Raw genomic sequence first — 14,403 nt, 5'->3', positions numbered from 1 at the left:
TATCGATATATTTATTTTTCAAGCGACACCCGGGAGTCCGGTGGGCGACGGGCGAGTTCTCGCGAGGAACGTCCCCTCCTAAAGAGGGAAAAAGAGGAATGGAGAGAGGGGGGATTAAAACGAAGTGCTTCAGCCTGTTATTCGCGCGTCCGCAATTTGACGAGACGCCGGAGTTTTAGTTTCTGTCCTCTCGGATCTTCCTAACTTTGCCAAGTTCCCGAAGTTAGAGTTAATTCTTCTCCCCTCTCGCGTTTAAGTTTCCCGGCCATTGAAACAAAATTTGTCAATTTTGCAATTCCTCTTAGATCTTTACTCTTAATCTGCAGGCGTTCCGCCGGAATTTCGATCCTTCCACAAACGGAATCTTCGAAAACGGAGTCTTCGGATCCCCCTCCGAGCCTAATCTAATGGTGATCGCGGGATCGAAAATTCAGGGTCTCCTCTCCCGCGTCAAAGCGGATATAAATTGATATTGTTTTAACGCCACGCTTTTATCTCCCAAACGATAGAAAGTAGGGTTTTCAAGATCGATTCTTTTTTTTACTGGGGAAACGAGGTCGTTCACTAAAACGCGCGTTCTATCGGACGGCGGGGGATAGGGCGGGCTCAAGGTGCAGATGTCACATCAATGAACACCTTTCGTCGTACAGCTGTTACGCTACGCGAGAGCCGATAGAAGAGCCGCCGCAACCCACGTTGGCTTTCGTGCCTCGCGGTGAACTTTTCCGTGACGAAGCGTCTAAAAAAAGGACCTGAATATTTCCGTTGCCCCGAGAATGAGAATGTCGAAAGCGAATAATTATTCTCGCGACAATCTCTGTGATAATTTTTCACCTTCGGAAACGACAGATTGGTAGATATCGCTATTTATTAAACGTCCCAAGTCTCTCAGAGCGCTGAAACGTTATGTAACCCTTATCGAATATTATCGGATATTATCATTATTATTTAAATTAGTTTATTTAAATTTTATAAATCAAATTCGCTTTATATATTTTTATGTACTTTAATAGAAGTTATTAAATTTTTTGTATGAAATTAAAATACTAACATTATCACTAATTACAAATAAAATTATAAATAATTGCTATTAGTTAAAAAAAATGATTAATCCTTATATTGTTGTCAGAGTTAACTCAAACAGGCAAAAGGTCTATCGGATTTCTAACTATTCTATAACTCTATGTACAAATAATATTTAACTGTCCGTGATCCAACGTTTGTTTCGCTACTTTCCTAGTCCAACTGGGTCACTGATATCTGATAGCGCTTCTGAAAGTTTTTGGGCTTTAAAACATCTGAAAAAATTCTGGTATATTTATCCGACATTTCAGAATACGATTTCACAGTTGATTAACCCGAATCGTTTTTTCATTCTTTTTTTTTGTACGCCTCTGAATTTGAAGCAAAATGTAATAATTCAAAATTGAAAATTCTGTTAGGCCTTCAAATCCTGGTCGGATCACGAAGGATTAAAACAACGCATTAAATAAATTAATAATATTTGTCCTAATAAATTAACACAATTAACGCATATTTAATTTTAAAAACTGCTTCTAGCGTCCAACGATTTTGTCTGTTAATGTAAGATTGCTTTTGCGTAGAATTTTTTTTTATTTTGTAAAATTTGTTTAATCACATTAACCCCGAAGCAATATAATAATACTGTTGGAAATCGGCAGCGGAATTTAACGTAATGCAATGAAAACAAATTTCAAGCTGGTACATTACAAACATTTAATGTAGATTTAATGTAAATTTAATGTCATCAAAAGTGCAAAGTTTCACGCGCGTGCTTGTCAGTTATAGATAGATATTAAATTTAATATGTAATTCAAAAATACAAATTAAATTTTATGACATTTTTAATAACAGTGATATAGCAATTTGAAGATCAAGAAAACTCGATTTTTTTTTCGATACATAAAAAATAATGAAAATAATAAAAAAAAAAAAATGACATAGATACATGTAAATTGTGAAAGAGCGAGGAAGTCAGAGACGTATCCCTCTTCCTAAAAATTTCTCTATAAAACAGACAATGCGCGAGGAAGAGCAAACGTAATCGCGACACCATCCGAATTAACGTAAGTTTCGGTTATTTATGCGGCAAGCTTCTCTGTTCCGCAATAATTCTGCGCGATAATTCGGCCCGCCTCGTGGAGGAAGCCGCGTTCGCGGAATTTCGGCAGATGCGCGCGACGCGTAAAATGGGACAAGCTCGCCCGCATGCCGACCGCGACACCGCGGAGCCAGGTCGGCCGAACTGACTGAAATCGTCGTTTTCGCGCTCCAGCATTTCATTATAGTATACCGTCTATCTACGACGTGAGAGATGCGTACGCTCGCTATTGCGTCGCTAGAGAACCCGATAGAGGCCCTCGCCAAGGGGGAGAGGTGAAGGGAAATCGCGGGGACCGACAGGTCGGGTTGGATTTCAAGTAGATCATTGATAAACGAAAGGTGACACTGGTATGTTTTGTGATAAGCGATGCTCTCCTGGAACGACGGTCTCTTAATCGCGACGACAACGTCGCACGCGAGCGCGAATATTTTTATCATCCGCGATTCCAGTCGTCGGCAAGTTAATTGGAAAGCTCACTCAGGGGAAACCCCCGCACTTTTTCCCCCCCACGACTATAGTCGCCGAGAATTATTTTCCGCGAATCGTTTTAAATTAACTCTCGTTCTTTTTTATTTACGGATGTGTGTGCTCGAAAATAAACTTCCGATTAATATTTAACTTCCGCGATTAAAACTGCTTTAATTCTGATGAAAATCGTAATTTCGGAAAACGGGATTTAAAGAGAGTACGAAAATGAGGAAAATAAAGAACTTGCAATTTGAGGTTTTAAAAAGTAAATTTTTGAAATTTTTAATTTTCTCTCGGAGAGAGGTTTTAAAAATTTATTTAAATAGTTTATGTAGTTTAGAATCTTACATTTCTCTCTTTTGCTTTCGCATGATGGGTAAAACAGCTGCACAAAAATTTTATAGAAATACCAGATGATACTTCAGCATCCAATTATTTAAAAAAATTAAAGTTATAATAGAAAAAAAATATTTATATATTTATAGTTTTGATTACCCACTGAGAAAAAAAAGTTGTTAACTTGACTACATTTTTCAACTTGATTGAATTTGTTCAATTCTAGTGTTTATGTATAATATTTAAATTAAACATATAATTGCTTAAACTAAACTTCGAGTACTTTATGTATTTAAGTTAAATAAAATTGAACAATTTACTCAAGTTAACGACTTTTTTTACATATTTTGAAATTTACGAATCAAAGTATTATAGTAAGAAAATTTTTTAAAAATTTAGCGAAACGGTTATTTCAAAATTTTTACTTTAAACAGAATTTTTTGGAAGATAAGAGTTTAAAGCTGGTCAATCAAAGATAACGTTTAGACGGTTGCCTGTAATATTATCGCGACTATCTAAACTCAGTTTAGCCAGTTCTAAAGCCTCACATAAAAAAAAAAATTATTATTTGAAATAAAAACTTGCAATAACTAATTTCACTTAATTCTTCGAGAACTTTTTGGCTACGGTAGTTCCGGGAATTTCAGGATACCGTGTATACAAAAACACATGTGTAAACTATGTCTCCGGTTATTTAAAAGCAACTGTCATAGCGAGACAAACAGAAAATTGGAGAAATATATCGAAATCGGGAAGGGATCCAAGCGGCTATAGTGCTCTAGACGTCCTTGTTCCACAATCTAGAGACGGAAAGGCTGTAGACGGAAGAAACTGTAGAACTCGCGCATCGCGCGCGACGATTAAATATTGATAATCGTTCGACTATTATCATAGCTCCGAAAGTAGCGCATCCTGCGTTTTGGCGTACGTATTTCCGGAAAGTTTCCGGACGAATTTCTCGGATACCGTTTCCACCGGCTGACTCATCCACCGCGTCACGCATGCAACGTACCGGGAGGGGGTGCCCCGGGCTCTATCGCGGCTAGATTTCTAACCGTGTGGATTCGCGCGATCAAATATGTACAGCCAATCCTTTCAAAAATATCCATTCGGTGCCGCGCAGTCTCTTTTCAGCTTTTCGTTAAAGGCTACTTGGGCAACCGGGAAATTTTCGTTCGAAAATGAAAATCTGAAAGATAAGATCTCGCTGTTCTGTCGGCGTGGCGTCTCGAAAAATTCATTCGCCAGAGTGCCTTAACTTTCAATGAGCTGTACCTTGAGTTCACCGTTTATGCGCAAGCCACGGTTTTAAGACAAAGACGCGGATCCTTCGTGACCGAGAGGCAAGCGAGTACGCTCGAGACACCCCGTATATGTATGTAGGCCGCACACAACGCACGCTACACGAAGTCTCTCTCTCTCTCTCTCTCTCTCTCTCTCTTTCTCTCTCTGTCTTTCTCTTTCTCTCCTATTCTCACCCCTGCGGGACTCTCCGCCTCTCTTTCTTCTACCTCCATACCCTCGTTCTCCATCACGTAAACGTAGTAGAAACGGGGTGCTCAGTGGGAACCGGCTTTCTGTTGTACGACGCATACACGCCGTAGTTCGCAACTGTTACGTACGTGTCCCGCGTACGTACGGGGTGGTACGGAACGAGAGAGAGAAAAAGAAAGGGAGAGAAACAGAGAGAGAGAGAGAGAGAGAGAGGGAGGGAGAGGGTGAGAGACGACACTCCGTGAGAAAAGGAAATTCGGAGGCGGATAGTGCCACGCGGCTGAAATCTTGGGAAAGTGTCCGCCATTCTCGCTCCATTTCCTACTGATATTCTTTTCTCTTTGCAGAAATCGAACTTGGGGCTTAATTACTGCGGCGCGCGATAAGATAAAAAGCCGTTTTAGAATTGTTCAAGAATTAAGATCGATCTCGGAGGGTCGGCAGGTTGCTCGGGTGAAAAGATCGGCGAGGAGATATATTAACAATGGATTAAGGCGAAGTAAATTGTTCGGGGGTCAACACTCCTGGGACGCTACATCGATCTACGTTGTTTTTGACACACATACCTTTATAGCACATTAAAATCGACGACGACGGATTAGCGCTAAATATGGGAATCTGGATCAAAAGCGACGATAATAACCGCCCCGGCTATAATATTAACGCGTAACATCAAGAGCACTCCCGCGTAATTCATACCCGGCATATTTAATTTAATTAGACAAATATGAAGCTTTACTACGGGACTCTCTCGAGAGAGAAAGGTCTCGTATATAAAACCAACGTAAGCGCGATATATAAAACTCCCACAAACGATTCTCGCAACGTACATTCAGAGAAAAACTCATATCATTGCAGCGACCAGAAATTTCAGGACAAATAGCGCCTTAACTGCGTATTATAAAGTCGCAATAAGGACAATAAATGTAATAAATATAATTCGTTAGAATAACTACAGAAAAGTATAATAGCAATACAAGTGTAGGCGAGGAAAAAAATTGAATCCACCGAGAACCACCGGAATTCTCCGTTCTTCTCTCCCAGCATTTAGGATGCCGCATCATCACCGCTGTTGTGCTTATTTTGTTTGCATATGAATATTTAATCGGGCCTTATCATCCTATATACCGACACAAATTAGTCTCGACGAAAAAAAATATTATTAATGCCAAAGTGCGTTGTAGTAAATTATAACAATTAATTATTATAGTATTACGCTTTGTTAAAAAAAAAGTAGTTGTTTTAACTAGAAAAATGCAATTGTCGTAACTTGTGCTTGTGAAGTTTAAACAGCCGCGTAGTGTAGTTGAGTCGCTATTTCAATTGGTAATGCACATAAATCGTTGGAGTAACTACGTTTCTTAGTATTTAGTATCATTTTGGTACTTTTTACAAATTAGTGGCAGGTACTCGGATTTTCGCGAGTTGTGAAATTTATAGTTGCCAAAACTACTTCATTTTCCTCTCAGTGCGTTAACAGGTAGCAGCACCTGCGCGGCTAACGATAGAAAATCGGCGCGATGAATCAGTTTTCCCGAACATCGATTGTATCGGGAAGATCGCGAGTGAACAAACTCGACGAACGAGAGAAACGAAGTGGCCCTTCATTCATTTTCCCCGCATTTTCTCCTCTGGTGAATTTCAATAATTCCGTATTTCGCACTCCGCATTCCCCTCGCGAAAGGACCGTTTCTTCGCAGGACGATTCGCAACACATTTACGCTTCTTTCTCCCCCCCGCCCAACCCCCATTCCACCAAATTTTCACGTGAGAAGAATCGCAAGGACGATTTCAGCTAATTGCAACACCTCTCGCCTCATTTTCGTTCTTCGTCTCACGTCTGTGTGACCCTCTTCTGTGTTTTCCTCGTCTGTATAATTCCCCCCCCCCCTGTATAATTTTGCAAACAGTCTTCCTTCCCCATCGTCGTCGTCGTCGTCGTCGTCCGAAGATGATCGTCGGCAGGGCGCCAGCACGGAAGATGCCAGCTGAGAGTCTCGAAAGTAGGAAAGAGAGAACTGCGAGAGCGCAACCATCGATTCGATCTCCGTGAGAGAGAGAGAGAGAAAGAGAAAGAGAGAGACAGAGAGCCGAACGGCTCTCCCCCGTTCGTGCGCGAATATGTAAATGTCTCGACCTAACCAAACGGATAGACAAACGCACCACGAAGGACTCCGTCGAAGTTTCGCCTCAATCGTTTTCCTCGTCTCCGACTCGAGGATTCGCCCGCGAGAGAAAGACCGCGCGCCCTGCAGGCCGCGCGAGGATCATTCCCGCTCGCGTTCGCGCAATCCGCATTTTTCAATGCCTGCGTCGCAAAACGAGTCGATCATTGCGAGAAGGACGTGTGTCAATTTTCTCATGAACAAGCGAAGCAATAATTTATCAAGGAATAAATTAATAATTCTTACTGAGAATTAACGAGAAATAAATATTTATTGCCGAGAAATAAAGAAATAGAAGTTTTAATGAAATTTGTAATTTATCAGAGAAAAAGGAAGGAATAATTGTGCTTTGCATCGCGTCGTGTTTTAAGGATGTACAGGACATTTCTCAAAACGTTAAGAAATTTACAAATGGCTTTATGTTGCACTTGAAAGTACTTAATAAAAAAATTTAACGACGATTTTCTACCTGAATGAAAAATTATTTCAATAAAAGGTAGACGTGTGCTGTAATGAAAATATTAACAATGAAATAATGACAAAAAAATCTAACTTTTTTTATTTGAGTACTTTAAATATTCGAGGTGATTTATGTAAAGTTTCATTGTAATCAGTCCTGCAACATAAACAAAATTTATTTATTTACAAAATAACTAAACAACCGCAATAAAATTTTTTACACAAAAGAATTGAGATTTTTCTTAATGTTGTAAAAATTAATTTAATTTTTGCTGACAAAAGAATAAACCATAAAAATATAATGTTATTCGCTTTCATTCGTATATAGTTCATTTGAGGTGTTAATATTCAACATTTCCAAAATTTATTTAGTTTGCAAGGACCGTACGTCCGATACATCCTTAAATTATATTTTCTTATGAAGAACATTGGAACTTACTTTCCGTCGCGATAAATTCCGTCGTGATTAACAGTCGTGAGAATCTTTCTCATCTTTTTGGCACGCTCCTCCGCTCTGTAATAGACGCTCGCTTTGCAAAAAGTCGCAAGCGCGCGCGCGGGAACTCCTCTCGCGTCGTGTATATTTCGCTGCGATTGAACGCTGGATTTAGTTGGTTTTCCCCATGTTTTTTCGTTTTCTGTTTTATCAGGGACAACAACCTACGACCCCGAATCACGTCCCTCGTATCCCATGTCCCGCTTTTCCCGACAAAATATATATATCTATATATATATTTTTTTTTTGAGACACTCAAACGCTTGGAATTCGTAGAAATCGACCAGTGGCGGTATCTTTGACGATCGAATTTTTCGCTATTGTTCCATCAGCGATACAGCGCGGATTTGAGAGAGAAAGAGAGAGGACGTTTTAATAGAAATATGAGACAACTGTTTTTGAAAGCCCTGGATAACAATTCGATAAAGAGATAGTAACGAAGTTACGAAGATTATCGCAAGTCGAAGATTTTCATGTACATGTGCATATATATTTTTTTTAAGACAAGAGAGAAAGAATTAAAATCCCCGGGTGTCTCAAATTTCTGCGCTATCTGATATTCCTAACTTCTCCTCCGACATGTCAACGGGGGATGATTGATCGGCTCGGCAAAGATACCGCTACCGTTACTCACATTTTAGTTACTTTAGTTTTATCATAAGTTACGTGAGCCTTAAGCCAGTGTGCGACGCCCCGTTTTTATGTTGTATGATTTCTTTCTTGAAGTGTGCTTTTCCGTTTTGTGATCTCATGTCGTTTTCTGTTATTACGTTGAAGCTGGAGGTGGGAGTGGCAAGGCGCACACGCACACGTGGGTTCAATCTTAACGAAATGCAGCGCGGAATTTTCGTAACGCTCGGGAAATGAATATCGTCACCATCGCGAATCTTTTTCTGAATTTGATAAATTACCGTTGTGCTCCGTTCGAGCTGTTGAAAAAGAAACCTCCGTTCCTTTCCTGGCTCGCAAAGCGCACCTCGTCATTTTTATTGGTTTCGAGAATTCTCTTAGATTTTTGAATTTTTAGCCTGCTAGATTTCTAAATTCACGAATACCTATACAACAACTTGTAAGCTGGACGGTTCAGCAGAGAAAATCGCGTGAAAAAAATAGGAAGCTGTGGTAGTTCGTCATTAAGCTGGACCCCTCGGAGGTCCAGTTCATTGGCGTTGATTCTCTCAAGGTCTTTCAGATCCTTGGATTTATCTTCGAATCTTCAGGTTTTAAGTTTCTCGGAGTACCTTTTCGCGAGTATTTGAATTCACGATCCATTAAATTCTCAAAGTCGCGCAAAAGGCCCCGGGTTTTTCGATTCACTTTGAGACGCTTTGTTTCAATTGAATTGCGCCTTGTTTTATTTACATTTCCGCGGGTCCCTCCCGTTTGGCCTCCCGCGTCTCGGGGCGCGCTTTTAAACACGTCCCACAGAGGGACCCGGTCCCTTTGACAATTTAATACGTAAACGATCGCCCGGCTTAATCCCGAGGTTTGCGAAACGCGCGCGCGAGCGAGCGGCGGGGGAAGGAACGGACGGGCACGGAATCAGGAGGGACAAACAGAGAAAGAAATTATAAACGGGCTAATGGTTCGACGATACCAAATAAGACTGATGAGAAGTGTAAACGCAAGGTGTGTGTCTATCGGTTTGGTTTTAGCCCTGAGCAACTGCTCTGAGAGCGGAGGCGAGCCGGACGCCATGCTGGACATGCACCACCCAGGAACCGGGATCGACTCGCACCATCCGCAGTTTCACAACTCCTATGGTAATATGAAATTCATTATAATAGTAATTAATCCTACGCCCCCCTCCCCTCCAACCCCTCCAACCCGGATACGTCGCGATCGGGGATTCTCGTGCTCGCGGCGCTTCTCAAGTCCTCGCGGCGTTTCTTTTCACTCTTGTCCACCTCTCCCCCACCCCTCCCTTTCCACGCTCCGAGACACATCGCTGATGAACACGGCAAACAAGTTTCGCTTCCGGACTTCACCGCGAACTTCTTCGATGAAGGGACTCGAGAAATGTGACTCACGTCCGTCCACGTTGGAGAGCGCTATTCTTCCCCCCTCCTTCTGCTCCCTACCTCCACCTTCCTCCATATCATTATTAAGAAAGTATGATCGATACAAGCTTAACGAAATGTGACGTTTATTATCGAGGACGCAATTATTGAAATTTTAGCGTGTATTTATTCGGATTCTGCTATTGATTTCAATTAAGAAAAATTAAATTAATGACGTGTTTCTGACCGTTAATAAGATTTTACTGTTTACGCGTATTCTTAGTTTTGCCGATAAAAACATGAATGTACAATTAGACCGGACGTAAATGTACAATTAGACAGCCAATTGGCAAATGTTTCAGTGTTTACCGCATATCATCGTACATTTCAATACTTCTTACTTACATCTGGCACCTTACAGCAGCTCAGTTTTTAATCAATATCTTTGTAAGAATTGTTGACATCGTTTCTTCGACAGCGTCATATGTCCCTTCGCTTCATCGAAAATCATCTTTGGTTCGCAAGGATTTTATTTATACACGAAAAACAAGGCGAATAAAGTTAAACATTTACTCCGATCAACTTTTACGTGTACCGAAGCATTTTAAAAACTAACGTAACGTGATATAACAGTCGTGTAACGTGTCATGAGACATGCCGTATAAAATTGTAATTTTACTTCCTTATAGAAACCACACGGTCTGAGTTGGCCTGAAAATTTTCCATTTAATATTCGTTTGGCTTTGAATAATTTTCTGTATAATTTTTAAACGGATTGAAGCACTTCGAATTTTCGATCATATCGCCTTAATAAAAGAAATTTTTATTCCCACTGTCTTGCGGAATTCTCACGATTCTGTTGGTCGGACAAAATTCGTCGGGCGAATTAATTTGACACTGCGCTTTTTTCAAAATTTCTTCGCGATTTTTTCCAAGCTCGCGAATATGGCGAAGAACGGAATAATACAGAGAACTGCCTGCTATGGTTTCCTTTAATAATTCTTAGACACAAATTGGGTCACGAATTTCCGTCATTGAACCGAACGAAATTAATAATGACGGCAGCTGTTCGGCATAAGACTTTCAAGAGTTCTCTTGCGCTCGGCGTGTCAAGATTGATAGATTCCATCAATTCGAATGTCGATTCGCGGTTTTTCGAGCATCGCCTTAATGGCGTTACCGTTAAACGTGTTTGCGGGAATACGTTATTATGTACGGGCGCACCGGGAAGGCGAGAATATCTCGGTGACGATTTCTCGCGACGTCACCCGAGAATCGTACCTGCAATAATATATCGGAGAGCACCGTAGAAGCGAGCTGCTTAAAGTTTATTATAAATATCTTTGCCGCGCGAAGATCGTGTCGAGAGCATTGATTTACCTCGCGCGTGAAGCGTACATTTCGCGAATTGAATTAATTATCCGTATCCGATTTACATACCGTCGAATAAAATCGCGAGTCCGCGGTAGCCATCATTCCTCGTTAATTTGTCATTTTTCTTCTCTCCTTGGACATTTTCCTTTCGTCAAGCGTTCCGCGTGGAAGTCGTTGCCGCATCTGGCATCGTTTAAAGAGCGTTCTAGTTCAAAGCGCGAAAATGTTTGCCTATTTTTGCACTTTTTTTTTTAAAGAAAACTGCTGCACACATTTTTCTACGCTTTTACACATCTACTTGTACATATTAGCTAAATATCTACAAATATTGCTACAGCTGTAAATGTTCCCTAGTTTTTATTTTTAAGTAAATTTAAATACAAATACATTTTTTAAGTCAATTGACACGATTTCTCAGAAATTATTGCGACTTCAGTCGCATATATATAAAATACATGTCCGTTCGTCACACAAACTAGGATTACATTACGATCTGTAAATTAACTATTTTTTTTCATGCACATTAAGTTCGATCGATTTCGTTTAAAAAGTCGCCAAACAGTTTTGTAAAAATCATAGCGTTTTAAAAATACAATTTGCAATACTTTTTTTATAAATCCCAGTTCATGTGATAAACAGATGTGAATTTTACATACGAGCAAAGGTTGAAGTCGATAGCTTCAGCAGTCTTTGAAAAATCGCTGACTTGAAAAATGTGTTCGTTTCTTTTTTTAATTTAAACAACATAAAAACAGTAGACTTAACCTTATGAAAATTTGTTTACTAACTATGTATAAGTAAAAGCATAGAAGAATATGCGCAGCAGATTTCTCTCAAAAAAATTACCCCAAACAAACGATATTTTCGCGCTGTGGACCAAAATACCGTCTTAAATCGAGACACAAGTCGCAGATCTTAACTCGCTTCTTAATCCGATGATCGCGCACGCGACCGACACGGGAAAGAGAACAGACAGATTGTTCGGATTCGATCCGTACCCGAAACAGATGTCTCAATAGGGGCCGATGATTAAATGAGGAACAGCTCCTTATCCAGCACTATCGAATTAATTAATCGGTCCCCCCTTTTCCCCCTCGCTCTTACATCGATCTAATCCGTTCCGGTGGATTGTTGAATAATGTGCGATCTCCTAATCGATGCGTGCTATTTCGATTCCACGAGCGGTGAACAGACGTGAATTTTGAATAAATTTCAGAAGAAAGCGCATCTCGATTACACGGCACTTCGAGCTCGATCACAGCACTCCAGATTAATCGACGCGACTTCCGATGGATTTTTAAACCGATCCTACCGCGATTGAATTTATAGACGTATCTATGGAGCCGGCTCGATATGCATTTCGTGTCCGCGACGTCCCGTCTCGACTAATATTTTCATTCATTCAGGCTAATCAGGAAGACGTAGAGAGCAATTTTCGTTCGCATTGGAAGTGCACCGTGTCGCGAGAATATAATAAACGTCGGGAAAATTGTGCGTTGCAGCTTCCGTAAATTAAACAATCATACATTAATAAAAGGAAACTGTTAACCTGAATAAATTTTTCAATTCGATTAAATGTCTTCGGTTCAATTTATATATTCAACTAAAATACTTGAAATACTTGAGAACTTCTCAAGTTAAAATTATTTAAACTGAAATTCATGTAGTACACACATATTTTAGTGAAATATATTCTCTAAATCTTATAAAGTGAAATTTGTGCAATTATCGAGTGATTTGCTCCTCTGTAAGAGTCAAAATTTATTCATGTAATACTAAATAGGACTCTCGTAATGATTTTTTAATTCTTATTAGGATGATGTTTCACTCTAATAAGAATTAAAATTGAATTTGTGCAATTAATCTAGTGATTCGTTTCTATTAGAATCAAAATTCACTCATATAATAGGGCTAAATATAATTCCTATAAAAATGATTTTTTCTCATTAAAGTGAAACGTCACTTCACCCTGAAAAAAAGAAGTCGTTAACTTGACTAAATTTTTCAACTTAATTAAATTTCTTTAGTTCAAATGTTTACGTATTTAAGTTAAATACGCAAGTAGCTCAACCGAAGAAATTTGATCAAGTTAAAGAATTTAATCAAGTCAACAATTTTTTTTTCATTGCAAAAGAGTGAAAATTATTCTGCAATTATTCAAGTGGTTTACTACTCTACAAGGGTCAAAGTTTGAACTGAATCAAATGCTTGAACTGAAGAAAATTTACTCAAATTGAAAATTGTCAAATTAACAATTCTTTTCTCAAAGTATTGAGATGTCCGTCACAATAAAAAATACAATCGCTCGTATACGAAAACTCGCGCTCGCGAAATCTTGCCGAGTTCAGCGCGCTCACGTTTCAGTTATCCGTGAAGGGCAGAATCGACTACGAATTTCTCAAGGATTCCGAAGTTCGGAAGCACGAAAAGCTCGCGGCCGAAAGCCGTCGCGGCTTTATCTCGCGAGAGGCAATGCGAATCAGTTTGCAGCCGGGGAGGAAAACGCACATATTATTCAGTGGAAAAGGGCCGCGCGAGAGCGACTAAGCTCACGCCAAAGGGAGGGAGGGGAGGGGGCGAATTAAGCGCGACAAGTCAAGCTCGCGATCACGGAACTTTCCGGAGCAACGAATCCGCTGTTCAGCAGCCGGGACTCCGAACTGATTGGACGCGCAGGAATACGGGGAACACACCGCGAGGAAAGTCGAAAATGAAAAAGGAGAAAAAATGAAAGAAAAGGAAAAAAGAGAGAGAGAAACGGAAAAGAGGGAAGGAGGAGAAGAATAAAAAAGGCGGAGAGGATCGATGCGTCGTCCTCCGAGTCGCGAACGCGAATAACGTCGCGGGAGTATCAGTCGGCGAAGGTAATCTCGCTACTTCGGCGGCTCATTGAAATCCTACGCTAAATTTCAATCTGACGTGTACAAAAGTCAGGGACCCTTTTCCCCTCCCTCCCCTGTCACCAGCTCCGCCGTCCCGATTCAGCGTTACCGAGACTCCGTTATATCGCGGAGACGGTAGGACTCGGGCTCCAGGCAACGGTCCATTTCCGCGATCCTCATCTTCCCCGTCTCCCTTTCTCCCCCCTGTCTCCATCCCCCACCCCTCGAACACACACGACGTCTGGACCGATGTGTACCGCGTATACGGGGTGTCTCTTCTCGAGCAAACTCGCCGGGAGAATGTCTAAATCCATGTATCGAGTATCCTTGTAAATATTTGAACAACGGATTGACATAAAATTACGGATTCCCGAAAGGATTCGGGGAAAACCCAAGAAACGCGGGCGGAATCCGGCGCGAATGATTTATGCGGGACGATACTAAAATTTCACCAAAATGTACGTACTAAGGAGCTCCTCGACTCGCGATCCTTTCGGCTTTGCTGAAACTGCGCAGCGTGACGCTTCGGTCATTTCGACAAATTAGAAAATGGAAAGTTAGTCGCTCGCGACGCTCGGATGAAATTTTAAAGTTCCACGTCACC

At 40.6% G+C, this 14,403-nt stretch overlaps 1 protein-coding gene across 1 annotated transcript in view; it reads left to right on the top strand.

The window, feature by feature from the left end:
• LOC105194364 (one cut domain family member 2) overlaps window positions 1-14,403 on the top strand; it is a 114,105-nt gene that overhangs the window by 11,379 nt on the left and 88,323 nt on the right. The window contains 1 exon segment of the mRNA XM_039456401.1: window positions 9,199-9,306. Within this exon segment, the coding sequence (XP_039312335.1) occupies window positions 9,199-9,306 (108 nt within the window).

This window comes from Solenopsis invicta, chromosome 13 (genome assembly GCF_016802725.1).
Source record: "Solenopsis invicta isolate M01_SB chromosome 13, UNIL_Sinv_3.0, whole genome shotgun sequence".
Lineage (NCBI taxonomy): Eukaryota > Metazoa > Arthropoda > Insecta > Hymenoptera > Formicidae > Solenopsis > Solenopsis invicta.
Note: the sequence above shows the minus strand (reverse complement) of the source record. Positions and strands in the feature narration are given on the sequence as shown.